This window comes from Chinchilla lanigera, unplaced genomic scaffold (genome assembly GCF_000276665.1).
Source record: "Chinchilla lanigera isolate Chin_1 unplaced genomic scaffold, ChiLan1.0 scaffold00015, whole genome shotgun sequence".
Lineage (NCBI taxonomy): Eukaryota > Metazoa > Chordata > Mammalia > Rodentia > Chinchillidae > Chinchilla > Chinchilla lanigera.
Window position 1 is genome coordinate 1,811,276 of NW_004955416.1, and position 14,735 is coordinate 1,826,010.

At 44.8% G+C, this 14,735-nt stretch overlaps 1 protein-coding gene across 1 annotated transcript; it reads right to left on the reverse strand.

Moving 5' to 3' along the window:
• Positions 1-1,449: 1,449 nt before the first annotated feature.
• Positions 1,450-14,253, reverse strand: Grem1 (gremlin 1, DAN family BMP antagonist). The gene is made up of 2 exons (XM_005381174.2): positions 14,053-14,253; positions 1,450-5,333 (listed from the first exon to the last, which is right to left on the reverse strand). The coding sequence occupies exons 1-2, from the start codon at positions 14,214-14,216 to the stop codon at positions 4,778-4,780; spliced, it is 720 nt and encodes a 239-aa protein (XP_005381231.1). The 5' UTR covers positions 14,217-14,253; the 3' UTR covers positions 1,450-4,777.
• Positions 14,254-14,735: the final 482 nt, after the last annotated feature.

Consider the following 14,735-nt stretch of genomic DNA (forward strand, 5'->3'; position numbering starts at 1 on the left):
AGAATTTTCAAGATAGGTCTTCATTCGACATTGTTGCCGATATCTTCTTACATGCCTATTTGTTTGGTTTGGTTTGGTATTTGAGGCTGGGGTACCTTATGTATCAAGTTCTATTTGCCTTTCAGTCCTTAATCAGATGTTATGTACTGGGAGTGGTTTTCCTGTGGCCATCATCCCTTTGGTGTTTTCTTCCACTTTTCCCCTCCAAACTCAAAGAGGCCATAGCAGAAAGAGATGTGGCAAAGAGGCTTTGCCTAAATGTTTCTGGAGCTTGGGCTCCTGACAATGCCAACTGCAACCGCAAAATAACCTTAGTCATTAGATGTGAATGATCAGTAGTCAGATCTGTTCTCACAGGTCTGTTTTCTGTAAGTTTTAGTACATATTTGCTGTACTTAATGATTGTGTTCATTGTGGCGAGCTGGTACCTGCACATAACACATCTGAGTTCTTTTTATTTCCCTTTTGTCTCCCCTCCCTCCCCCTGCCATCCATCTCTGGGTCCCCATTTCATGTGCAAAAGGTGTATCTCCCTGTTTCTTATTATCTGTATTTTACTTTGGTCTTTAAATGATTTATACTTAGGTTTTATCATATAAGAGAAACAATGTGATGATTAAGCTTGTCTGATCTATTTCACTTAACATTATGGACTTAAGGTGCATTCATTTTGCTACAAATGGTTCAAGTGTATCCTGCTTTATAGCACAGTAGTATTCCATTGTGCATAATGTTTTCTGCCTTTAAAAAAACAAACCAATACAAGTTGAAAATCTTACAGTTTTACAGAGTACTTGGGCCAAGTGCTGCGTAAGACCATATGCATTCATCACTCCCTAGCAGTGATAATATGTTACATACTTTATTGAGTTATCCTGAGAATTATATAAGAAATAATTCAAATAAAACCCTTAGCAGTGTGCTCCATGAACACTGCACATACAATTGCTGGGACTGTTTTTATTGTCAAAGAATCCATACTTTCTAACATCATGTGGCTAACTGAGAAGAAAGCTCAAAAATCCACTTTAAATCTGTACTCAGGACAATAATTCAGTTTACCTTACATTCTTCTGAAATGATATCTAGCATGTTTAAAAGGTTTCCTAGGACAAGAAGTTTACCATCTTAAAAGCAGCTCATGCTTGCTCAATCACTCTTCTTGCTAGAAAGCTCTTCCTCCTATTGGGTCCGAAATCTTTCTCCTGGTGTTTCTCTAGAGGTAAAGCTATAACCATTTCCTAGACAACACTTTCACTATCTGAAGTACTCCCTCCTCACTCCATCTAGCTCTTCCTTGCAGCTGTGCCCTGGGGAGCAGGCTGGCCCTTTCGAGTGCAGACCAGCATGCCCTTGCCTCTAATTGCCACAGCCTGAGCTATCCTGTTAAAATCAAACAGGATCTCACTTCCACTTCCCTTCCCACAAGATAAAGCAGAAACACACACATAAAGAAGAGGCTTAATTTATTGGTTGCTCTTTGGCAAAGGTTATATAAACATTATTGGGGTGAAATTAAATTGTAGTTACAGATTCATAAAACTTTACGCCAAATTAAATTTTATGAAACTATTAAATCCCCATTCACCCTCATACACAACAAGGTATTTAGATCATAGTGTATATAATTTTTGTTCTTTTTAAATGATTAAAGCAAACATAATATATAACACAGATGATATTAAATATCTTGAGGAATGACAAATCAATAAAACTACTTTCACTCTTAAGCATCAACTGGTCATTTAGCAAAGTTCTGTCCATGCGTTTTCCATTTTACTTTTTCTCTTTAAAAGGACTATTTGTGAACCGTCCATTCTCTGCTCTTTGTACACACATCATAAGTCTCCCAAAATAACACTTAGTCTTTCTTAATATTGCTTTAAAATGTTAACCTTTAAGGAACATTCAATTAAAAGAAATAAATGCTCAGTTCTTGACTCTAACGTATCTTTGCATGTGTCAAGATTGTGATTCCCTCCGACCTGACCGAAGTCTCCAACAACATACAACGCGCCAGCTTCCTCTTTGTCCACTTCAGAAGAAATCATATAAAGGAAGAAAAACAATGCTGGAAATCACAGTGACCAAAGGATTCGAATTAATAATTACATTAAATAACCATAACTTTTGCTTAACTATTCACATTCCACACAGTGGAAATTACCCTTTCCTCCAGAATTTTCATTACAACTTTTAACTTTGAAGCACTACAGTAACAAAAGACAACTTACAGATTACAGGCTGCGTTCTTCTCTTTTAATGCCAAGCACAAAGTGTACATCATAGAATTTATATTTGGTGTTTGGCATTATTTTAATAGGTAAGGACAAGATCAAATCTATCTTGCCATTAAAGAATTCTATTGTAACAATGAAAAAAGCAAGTATGCTATGACATCATTAGTGACTGCAATAAAGTAAGTAACAGATACGGCATTTTCAATAAATGTTGGAAGACACACCACAGTTGTGTCTTAAAATAGGCACAGTAAGAAAAGCAGACATTTCCCTCTTTGGCTTGTGGTGTGCTTTTAGGATTTTTATGCTACTGATTATTCCAGTGAAATTAATTTTGAAGAAATTCTCTACACTTCAGCCAAATCTGACTTAATGCAAGACCACGCTACAAGCTTCTAAAAGACTGCTCCTGCCAACTTAAGCCATCCCTCTTTAACAAAATCGGATGCTTGTGGCAGAATTAAAAGAAGACAAACTCAGTGTTTGCTGGTTCTGAATGTCATTTTTCCTCTCTGGTGTGGTTTTACATTTTCAGCTTTTCTCCTTTCTTTTCCTCTCCTGAACCCTCAAAATTGTGCCTTCACATTTGTATGCTTAATGAAACCCATCCTGTGCTTTATTGCTGGAGGGTGTGGGTGACACAAAGATTCAGGGCAGGGTCATACAGTGTATACAAAATGCACAGACTGTGTGTTCATAAATTCACCTAGTACACAATTATCAGTAGTGAATTTAAAAGTTTTAAGAAGAGACCTATTCTGGGTGTTGAAGATAACTGCTCTCTTGAAGCATGGTTCCTATTTAGTTGTCAGATGGGAGAGCACTAGACCAAAACCGAAACAAAAAGGAGAATAGTAATTGCAATGCTTCTTTGAAAGCTGGAGCCTTGATAAGCAACTGAAATCTAAATCTGGGACGTTTGTTTTCCAAGTGACCCATGACTTGGCTAGTGAAGCTGAGACGATAAAGACAAAAATTAAGAAGGTATTTGAGGCATTTACATATAGAACCTCAGGCTTGAAGAGAACAGCTTAGCCAAATCCAGAGTGCAATAAGGCTCACCCACCCTGCACTTTGGCTGTTAGAAAAATTCGAAATAGAGATAGCAAGCAGCCCAAGTTTAATCAGAGGAACAGACCTCCAGGAGGCACATAATAGTTGCAGTGTCACTTGGATACCCTGGGATGAACATGGACAGCTAAGATACCCAGTGCTCTGTGTTCTCAATGGGATTTCTCTGTAGACCCTCAGAGAGCAAAGGGAGAAAGGGAGATCACATCCACATATCTTCTTCCAGATTTCAAGAGACAACCCCTACTTAGTGAGATGAAATTCCCATTACTTTTCTTGGGCTCAATCTAACAATAGCTAAAATGAAATGACCCAAATGGACTTCTAGGTAAAATGGGTCAGATAAACCCTCTCCTCTCAGACTATCCTTTATTGTCAGGTATACTCAGCAGAGATGGAACTTTTTATCATACATGGTTGTGGCTCTCTGAAGTGTTATGCAGAAATAATAAACTGAGGAAAAAGTGCTTATAATCAAGGAAAAGAAAAGATGTTAGGACCTCAATTTATGAGGTTCTTCTTTCTTATCTCTCTGTAGAGAAGGAGCTCTTTCGATTTATTCATTACTTGGTTCTGGTTCTAAAAATAGGAGTGGGCAATGTTTAAGTTTTAAGATTAGTGTTGGATTACAGTTAGTTTCAAGAGATCACAATAACACCTAAAGTCAATGATTTGGGGGGCAATTTTATTTGTTGTCCACTCACTTGGGTTCTCTTAAATATCAGGAAAAGCCTTCCACTGAAGCCTGGCTCCCACTGTTTTGCAGTGGGCCTCCCAGGTCTCTGAATATTCCCGGCTGAATTCTGCTGACCCAGATTGGCCCTCAAGTGGATCTAACACTGCCTCTGTCACATTTCTGTCTTGCTTGTCCATCGTCACATCAGTGGCCCCCACCCCTAGTCTAGAGGGTCGTCACAAGAAGAAAAACATTCACACCCATGGTCAAGTAAAGTAATGTAGGAACCCTGGAAGAATTGGGATGAGACAAAACGGCCACTGAGAACCTAAGGATGGACTGTGGGTGGGAAAAGGAAGGGAAAAAGTGAGCGCAGGTTAAAGTTTCTTAATTGAATGCAGCAGGAACACAGGTCCCTTGTGCTGGCCTGTGCCACTGACATTCCTTCTGAAAGAAAATCCTGTCCCCAGGAGGGCACAGGAAAGACAAGAACAGATCCGGACCACAGCCTTGCCCCTGTGCGTGTGGACGGGGTTGCTGTGGGCATTTTCATCCTCCTGTTGTGAAGCGAAGTATAACAGAGACTGCTTCTTCTGATGTCTGAAGACACCCACACGCACCTACGCATGCACGTGGGCACACATACTCAACTATGCACAAGCAGACTCCTGCCAAGAGGCGGCTGCTGGTTCTTCTGGCCTCTAGGTTTAAGCAGAGTAGGAATCAGGGTGTTTGGGTCTGGCTCTATGATGCCCTGGGCTGTGTCCTCAGGACAGGTGTGTGTGTTCCTTTAATCCAAATCGATAGATATGCAGCGACACTGCTTCACACGTGTGACCCTCTTCTTCTTGGTGGGTGGCTGCAGTTCGGGGCAGTTGAGTGTGACCATCATGGTGGTGAATTTCTTGGGTTTGCAGAAGGAACAAGACTGAAAGGAGCCCTCCTCTTTCCGGATGTGCCTGGGGATGTAGAAGGAGTTGCACTGGCCATAGCAGAAGCGGTTGATAATGGTGCGGCTGTTGCAGCCCTCCTCGTGGATGGTCTGCTTCAGTGGCTGGGTCTTGCACCAGTCTCGCTTCAGGTACTTGCGTTCAGTCACATGCAGGGCCTCCTGGCTGGACTCCAGCACCTCCTCGCCAGGCATGGCCGTGCCCCGCCCTTGGCCCCGCCCGCGGTTCCTGGAGCCGGGCTGCTGGGGTGACTGGGTCTGCTCCGAGTCGTTGTGCTGGGCCTTGTCTGGAGGCGGGATGGCACCCTGGGACCCTTTCTTCTTCCCATCAGTAGCTGGCAGCAGGGTCCCCAAGAGGAGAAGCAAAGCTCCCACAGTGTAGGCTGTGCGGCTCATGCTGAAGGGAAGCAGAGAAGGGGAGACAGGAAAATGGAACAGTGAGTTAAGTAAAGCATTCCACGAGGCACTTATTTAAACACTTTATGTAAAATACTCCTTGACATCTCACAGTATCTCTAAGAATTATTTCCCTTATCTTCCCAGCCTTAAGGTAAGTAACCAGCCCAGGATCACACCACAAAGTAGCCAAGATTTTTTCTTCATTTTGGTACTGAAGATTAAACCTAGGGCCTTCCCATTAAGCTACATCCACAGCCTGCTTTCCTTCCTTTTCTTTCTTTCTTTCTTTCTTTCTTTCTTTCTTTCTTTCTTTCTTTCTTTCTTTCTTTTTCTTTCTATCAAAACAGGGTTTCACTAAGTTGCTAGACTGATCAGGCTGGGCTGGAATTTGCAGTCCTTCTACCTCAGCTTCCCAGAGCACTGGGGTTACAGGTGTGTGCCACCATGTGCACCAGTAGCCAAAATGAAACCCAGTCAGGACCCATCTCTTCATTAGAGGGGCCATCGTAAGAATATTTCGTCTGGTTTCTGACACCAACTATACCAGACTTTGCATGATGGTCACAAAAGTGTATCATTCTTTTATTTGACAGCATGAGATCTTCACTGTTACCATACACAGGAAAGAGAGACCTGTGAGGGAGACCAGAAGGCATATGACAGAGAAAATGATGTAACAGGAAGAGCAGCGGCTGAAATGTAAAGATGGAGTTTCTAGTTGTTATCTTGCTATCTGACCTTGACGAAGTTGCTTTATTTCTTGATAAATGACTCAATGTAAGCAAAGATACAAACACCCTTCCTGGAGAGGTTGGTGCAGATCAAATTTGATGTAAAAGTAAAAGCAGTCTGAGAACTATGTATACAGAGATACTGCAGATAGACCAAATGACCATACCAGGCAGATCAAATAACTCATATGATTCCTCGGCATCTCACTTGTTCTTATCTTGAAATTGGGCACATATATTCTGTACATCATTCTTTAAACCATACTATAGGCTTTTCTACTTTTTAAGTGATGATGTATCATTCACCTTTGTGATGTGTGTGTGTATATGTATACATAAAATTTTAAAATTGTCTGTGGTCCCAGCACTAGGGAGGCTAAGGCAGAAGGATGGTTTAACCTCAGGAGTTCAAAACCAGCTCAGGCAACAGAGATCCCACCTCCAAAAAAAAAAAAAAAAAAAAAAAAAAAAAAAAAAAAAAAAAAAAAAGAAAGAAAGAAAATAAAGAAAAAAGGAAAGAAAAGAAAAGAAAAAAGAACAAGTAAACAAATGAGCTCATACAATAAGTATGTGTAAATATTTACACTAATAAATGCCATAGGTATGTTGAATACATTAACAATAATAAATTATTTTGAGTGGGTCTCGAGCTAGATATGGGTCAGGAAGGGCAAGATCAGATGAAGAAAGACAAAAATTAATAATAAATACATCAATAAGGGAGAGGAAATATTGACAAAAACCAGCTAAGCATGGATAGAAAGGGGGAAAACTGAATGGAGTGAAGAAAGCCAATCAAAGCTAGGGTGTTTAGGGTGGGTAGGGCAGACACAGCAGGATAAAAGGACGAGGAGGAACAGCAAAGAGCATTTTTATTTATTTATTTATTTATTGTCTTTTTGAGACAGGGTCTCACTATGCAGTTCAGGCTGGCCTTGAGCTCACTTTGTAGCCCAGGCTGGTCTCGAACTCACAACGATCCTCCTGCCTCAGCCTCCCGAGTGCTAGGATTACAGGCATGCACCACCATGCCCGGCTTTAAATTTTATTTTATTTTATTTATTTATATAAAGTTTTGGGTTTTTTTCTCTTTTTTTGGTTTTTTTCTGGTACCGGGAATCAAACTCATGACCTTGCACTTGCCAGGCAGGCGCTGTGCCGCTGAGCTAAATTCCCAGCTCCAAAGAGCATTTTTAGAAGGAGTGTGCAAGATGATTCTCCTGTGTGGTCTTCCAAGGACTGACAGTCAGACAGTCATCCAGGATGCTATAAGCATGCAGGGTGCCGTAAGCCAGCTCTGAACAGCAAAGCCTGTGGTGTTGCAGCTACGAGGCATAAGGAGAATTATTAAAACATGGAAGGGTTTTCTTCTTAATGAGTGCTGTTTCAAATTTACAGTCTCCCTCCCTGGGCCATCAGGACCATCTGACCTGATTGTTGAGGCTTCCTCTGCCCCATTCCTATGGTTTTCTGGACATAGAACACAGTTGAAGCACTCATTTTGGTCTGGGGATATAGCTCAGTGGCACAAGTGCCTGCCTGGCAAATGCAAGGTCCTGAGTTCAATTCCTGATACCAAAAAAAAAAGAAGTACTCATTTTATGTGTTCCCTTCTGAACACGAGTGTTAATTTTATAATTCCTCCTCAAGAACCTGGACAAATTGGTGTGATTATCTAGAACAATTATCCTGCAAACACAAAAGCCATTACAACCTACATTCTCTAATGGACAGGCTCTGGTAAGTAACAGCCATTCAGCCTTAAGGCTAACATTAAACTGAACGGTCGTCATCCCTCCAACATTAACCTGACATTTGGGGGCAAGTCCAAGTTGGATCTGATAACATGACACTTAGCTCCTGATCCAGCTGTAGGTTCCCTGGCTTTCCTCAGTGTATGCCACAACATCGCTGTTCTTTCATCAGAGCCCGTTTGGCCACAACAACAAATTCTTCCTTTGTTTTGTCTTTTTAAAATCACTAATGAGAAAAGTCCTGTTATAAAACAACTCATTTTCTCCAAAGGCCAGAATAACTTGAGCCATGACTCTTCAGTCTCCTGGGCACATATACTGTGAATATGAGATGCTTTCACAAGTTTCTGCTATTTATTCAATTCAGGACCAAGATCCAAAATGACCCTCACTCACTGCCCGTTTCAAAGAAGGAGCACATCAGATGGCCCTAGAACTACTCCCACAGTGTTTTTCCACACCCACTGAACTGACCCACAGGCCAGGTCCCTGCCCCCCAAACAAGACTCTCAGGGTCCACTTCACTGAGGCTTCGTGAGACTGCCTGGGGACATACATGGACAACATATGACCAGCTCGTTTCACTGGATAAGGCCATCCCCTTCCACAAACGTCTATCCAAAAATGTAATTTTATTTTTCAGGAACAACTTAGTAGCCTTTTTATCTTCAACCTCTACTTTTGTAGCATTTCTACATCTGTTATTTAATAACTATCTAGTCTTGAGAGTTGGTGAGGGCTTATTCATCATCTTCCTGTTAGTGCCTGGCATAGAGTAGATGCTCATTAAAATTTGTCAAATGATTACTGTGGATGACACAGATTTTACATACTTTCTGTTCTTTTTATGATGCTCTCATGGAAGAGTTATTTGCAGTTCTTTTTGTTTCTAAGCCTCAGTGTGGCAAACTTTTCCTAGCCTACAGAGCTCCCTAACATTTGTCTATCTTTCTCTAGAAAGATTCCTGATATTTCCAACTTATTACCTAGTTCAATATAGGATACTGTGGGCTTTATTTTCTAATTGAAGCCACTGGATACATTATGGCAGAAACTAACAACAACAAAGCAGTTAATTCAAAATTAAGGAACTGTGGTTTTCAGCTTTAATTTAGACAAACATCCTGTTCATATGGGAGCATGTATACCCTATAAGCAAACGGGATCTAGTATGACAGATTGTTCTTTTTAAGTAGTTTTTTTCTCAAACTAAGATTTATTAAGTGTGAAAGATGGATTTTTTGTATTTTTAAAGCCTATTCTTTAAAAGTCTTTAGTGCTCATCAGAAGGCATTTGAGTACTTGAGTTATTCAGAGGAAAGTAAAAAACAGCTTCACGGACATCAAGCAACAGAGACCTCAGCTTCTTAGAGAACAGCCTTGCTCTTCCTCCTGTAGAGTACCCAGCACGTGTCTGGGTGTGCTCCCTGAGTAAGAACAAAGGGCTGAGAATTATAATTAGTCCCGGAATCAGGCTCCGTCACCTCACTGTGGGCATCAACCAGTCCTCTCCACCGCCAGTCTTCATTACTCAGTGAAAGAAATAGGGACGTTTTGCTCTTGAAATCACAACTGCATTGGCTATCAAATGATTTGCACTTTTTTGGCACCAGGAATTGAATTCAGGACATTGCATTTGCCAGGCTAACTTGCTGTGCCACTGAGCTATATCCCCAGCCCTAATTCGCACTTTCTAAGTATCATAAATGTGCAGGAAATCGAAAGATGCAAATTACTGAAGGACAATTATTTTTCCACTTCAATACCTGGAAGGAGGCTGCATAATCACAAATTAACACAAACGCTGATCCAGAGTTAGGCTCCTGTGAATTACCGCCCAGGTCCAACCATCAGCTGCAAAATCTTTACAGTAATTTCCATTTATTAAATGCCATATTCACACCATTAAACTAAAGCTGTATCTCACGAACCCAGAGTACATCATGACACCCCGCAGACATTTCCCTCAGTTCTCCTTTGCAGACAATGTTATTCTCCATTCTAAACCCTACCTTGACAACCCCTTAATGCATTTCTGTTTCTCCAAGTAATACAATAGTATTTTCATGGTGAGCTTTCTCTGCAATTTTCTGTACCAGCAAACCTCATTCTACCCCCACTTTTTTTTCCCACCCTCCTCTCCAATCCACTGTATTAGAGAATATACTCTTAAAGCACGTCTTCCCTGCCTCATGCTTTGATTTCAACGTTCCTTAGTAATCAACACTAAGCACCTGCAAGCAAGGTAAGCTATATCAACCATCTCCACCCCACGCAGGTCAAGGCAATTTATCCCTCTCCTGACAAGGGCTCTGAGAACACAGTCTTCTTGTTCTGGGGATTTAGAAATAAACATGCTACGCGTGACCTGTTTCTGATGTTCTTGATGTCTTGGAGAAAGCTTGACTCCTTTTAGCAATCTTCTCCTTGTATTGTTTTAGTCAAGCAACCTGCTCATCACCAGTTAAGTGAAGTTTTGAATAAGAATTACAGTGAAGGCCAGATGGCTGTGCCTGAACTTCTGGTCAAGTCCTCATACTGAATCCAGTTTAGGAAGACAGTCATCACACATAACATCAAATTACTCCCCCAGCATAAAACATGATAGAATTGGCTGCAAATGTTCTATGAGCAGGCTAGGTTTTAGCACAAGCTAGTCCTTTTTCTCAGGACTGAATCTTTAGGAAAACCAAAGGCTATTTTTAATTTGATCTATAATTTTGAAAAGTAAGCAACTTTTAGAAATTAAGTAGAGAATTTCTTGAGAATAAAATAAGGGTTATTTTTTTCCCCAGACAAGTTGCACGAAGGAGACAAGAAGTAGTGATTGGCAAGCTGTAAGATGATAAAATCTCATTCCCCACAAATTGTAAGTCTTTAACCACATTTGTTTTCTCTCTGAAAACTGGGGATTGAACTCTAGGCCTTCACACTGAGTTATATCCCCAGACTATTTTTTATTTTGAGACAAGGTCTCGCTAAGTTGTCCAGGGTGGGCTAGAATTTGTGCTCCTTCTGACTCAGCCTCCAGAGTGCTGGGATTGCAGGTATACCTCATCCCCCATGCCTTGCTTCAAGCCCCCTATGATGAAGATCATTTAGGCTAAAGTAGGTTGGGGCTCAATGGACATGGGGCAGGGAAGAGACCACCTAGTGGTCTTAGGAGCTCTAAGAGCACTAGGAGAATTTTTTAGTGGAGATAATGATCGCATGCAATTCTTGAGGTCAACAGGAAATGAGTTAGGAAGTAATAAATATTAAATATTCACTTAGCACTGCTGAGAGACAGCTACATTACAGGCTGTGTGTTGTAGAGCAAGGTGTGGCAGTCACTGTGTAAGTGGCATTCAGGATTAAATTCACAGTCACTCTGTGACGTTCCGGTGCTGTATAATATGACTCCTCCACCCAACACCACCACCAGTAAGAATTACCTTTTATTTTTAAACCCTCACTATGCCAGGCAATATGCTAAATTCTGTTCAAAGCTTATCCTTTATTTTTCACAACAGCATATGAGGTAGATAATATGCTCTATTTTCATCAATCAGGAATCCATCCAAGGTCATAGGCTGGTAAGTGGGACAGCCATGATTTGAGTGCAGTTCTAGGAAGAGCCCAGCAATGTCCTTAGCCACTGTTCCCCGACACCCAGCACAGTACTTAGGGGACACATGGATTTGTTTTCTAATGCAATAAAATTGGAAGCATACTATAAATCAAATAATTATGTTTTATATCTTCATGTTTACAGTGAAGAAAAAGACTTCTCTTCTCCCAGATATTTCTGTTGTATTTTGCATTTCTAAAGGCACATGTTAAACTAAAGGGAATTCCTTGCAGATGGAAGAACTGGGCTGGCAGCACTCGGTGCCTCTCGGATAGACATCCCCTCCTTTCCTTAAATCTTTAGGGTTAGTTTACTGTCTGTACTCCCCATTCTAGAACAGCCTCCACAGTCTGGCTGTCAGCAAGCATTTCTCAGGAGGGAGATGTCTGTGGGTCTCTTTGCATTTTGTCACTTTCCATACTTGACCGTTCAGACTGAGACGGCTGGCTGGAGTTTAGAAGAACAAGACGAGATCTCATTCAGAGATGTGGAGACATAACCCGTTTCTATTCTTCCTGTGTAAGCACTCATATAAAGACTACATTAGCCAGCCAGGATTTCCTACAGCTTGTGGGTTAACAAAACATTTCACTCAGAATGAACTTTTAAAAACATAGGAAACCTGTGAAATTACAGTTTGCAAAAGATTCTAATTCCTATACTGACCTGGGGGTTAAACACACGAAAATGCACGTGTACACACACACACACACACTGGTAGAACAGCCACTAAAGAACCCTTAAATAATTAGTTAACACTAACAATGCAACAGTGCAATTTATCAAGTGATAGTAATCAGAGCACTACATTTGCAGATTTGGCTGTGAAGCAGTGGGTGGAGGAGAAACTAGTTTTCTTAAGATCTTTCCCAGTTTGTTGTTTTAAAAAGTCCGTCCCCTCAAGTCCCTCCTGTCCCCTGCCTTTCAAAAAAAAAAAGAAAAGAAAAGGAAAGCAAAGGAAAGGGGTAAGCCCTAGGGGTGAAAGAAGACTCTCACCCTGGGATGGGGTTATCTTAACCTTTTCTACGCTATTTATTTAACTTGTGTGTATAGCCAGAAGGAAGCCACTACTCAGAGATCCCCGGGACAGTTTAAAGCCCCAGTGACCCACTGAACACAATAGATTGTTTTAATCAGTTCGTGTCCTGGCACCATCTCAAGGGAACATAAACAGACGGCACACCGCGAGGATTTACTCTTTCCAGCAAGAGATCCAATTACCTACCCATGGTCGCCTCTCTGCCCTCAGACCATTTTAGAGGAGATTTTTAACCCCAAGCTTTGAGGTTATATTTCTATCCTAAAAACCCCGGATTTGGACTCGGCAGAGGAGGGGAAGATGGGAGCTTGATCAGACCGCGAGCGGTCCCAAGCGCGCGGGAAAGGGTCAGCAGCAGAAGCTGGTCACCTGCAGCGCTCAGCCGGCCTGGAACCCAGAAAAGCCAAGCAGGGGCGCTTCCAAGGCGAAACCAGGGTCTGAAGGCAATGGCAAAAAAGAGCTGTGGTGCTTCTGTTCTTCCTAAACCCAAAGTCTAAAAATAACTAGGACCAGGGAGATGACAGCCAGTCGACCCTCTCCCCTATTTTGCTCTGCAAACTACAGAGGGGTCACTGGAATGACGCGGGCGGCGGGCAAGAAATAAGGACAGGACGCCCAGCGCAGTAGAGCAAGGGACTGGCCTCCTGCAGCACGCCCACGGTCTTCGGTGGCGAGAGAGAGGCAGCGAGGCGAGGCTGGTGCCTCGAGGATACAGATTAAAGGGCACCCGCGGGAAGTGGGAACCAGCCAGTCGCTGCCCGGCGCCTGCTCGTCTGCAGTTCAGCCCAGGCGTGCGTGGGATCCGAGAGTCTGGGAACCGGCACTGAGCGCGTACGAGTGCAGCCAGCGCTCGAGTCTGTGAGGCGAGCAGCGCACCGCGAGCACTGCAGCTCGCTGGGCCCTGCGCCAGGACCCCGCACCGCGCTCCAGCCTCGGACCGAGACCCGTTGGCCCCGCCGCGGTGGACCCCGGCGGCTCTGCTCTCTCCAGTCCACTTTTCCCAGAGTGCCACCCTCACCTCGCGGGCTGGCAAGTACACACGCCATCGATTCTCCGGACGGTCCTACGTGCGGGCGCGTGGATCACTCCACGCGTATCCGACGGGCCGCCCTACACGTCCCAGCCCCAGCGCAGCGCCTGCGGGTTCTGAGCTCCTCTCTGGGCGGCGGGCTGCGCGCCTGCGGCCCCGTGGTCAGTCCCCGCAGCTCCCGCTCGCTGTCCGCGGACTCACCCGGGCCGTGCGCTCTCAGGGGCGGGCGAGTCTGGCATGCTCTGCGGCCCGAGCACCAGAAGCGTGGACATGGCAGGGCTCCAAGAACTGGAAAGGGGATGCCAGGTCCTGCCTGCCTTTGAAACTCCCCTTCCCTACCCACTTCTCAGCAGACCCAGCGCAGCGAGGTTACCATGTCCGCGACCGAGCGAGAAATGACGCCCCAATGGTCCTTCGGGTTCAGCCCAGGAAACCACAGGACCTTTGCACACCGGGATGTGCCGCGCGTCTACGTCGAGAGGGACGCGGCGAACGTCTGCAGCCCTTGCACGCAGACACGCTCACACGCACACGCGCTCGGCCCCGAGCTCACCTGTCAGCGAGGTGGGTCTTCGGGGCTGCGCTCTCGCCGCGGGGCGCTGCGTGAGGCCGCGGCCAGAGCCGCTCCGGCTCGGCCGGGGTCAGGCGACTGAAGGCGAAGCTACCGCTGTGCACGGGGCCGCCCGGTCCGCGAAGGGCGCACCGAGTGCCGGGCATCGCGCCGTCCCGCGTTTAAATGTCGGCGGCCAAGCGCGGCGCCCGGGGCCGCGCCTCTCCATTGGCCAGGCGCCGCCGCCGCCGGCGGACCCGTTATCCGCCCCCTTTCCCGGTACTGCCCCCGCCCCCGCCCCCGCCTGCTGCCCTGCGGGGTCCCCTCTCCGCCCGCTCGCCTCTTTGTCTGCTCCCCCCGCCCGGCCTGCTGGGAGAGGTCACCCCAGGGAACCGCGCCTGGAATGCACAGCAAATCACATTTTCCGCTACCGTTGGAGAGGGAAGCGCGGAGGAAATCCCCCCCGGCGGCCGGCCCTCACTCCTCCTCCGCCCCAGCTCTGGGCTTTTCCCCTCGCCGGCGTCGCTTCGCCTGCCTCAGCTCCAAGCTCTGTAGCGAAGGCTGCGCTGCAAAGAGCAGGGTGCCCCTAGGACTGGGACAGATGAGGCGATTCTTAACCCGGGGAGGGAACAGGACCGCGGGACGCCCGGGTCGAGCGGGCCCCGGTGCTCGGCGGCTCTGGCCGA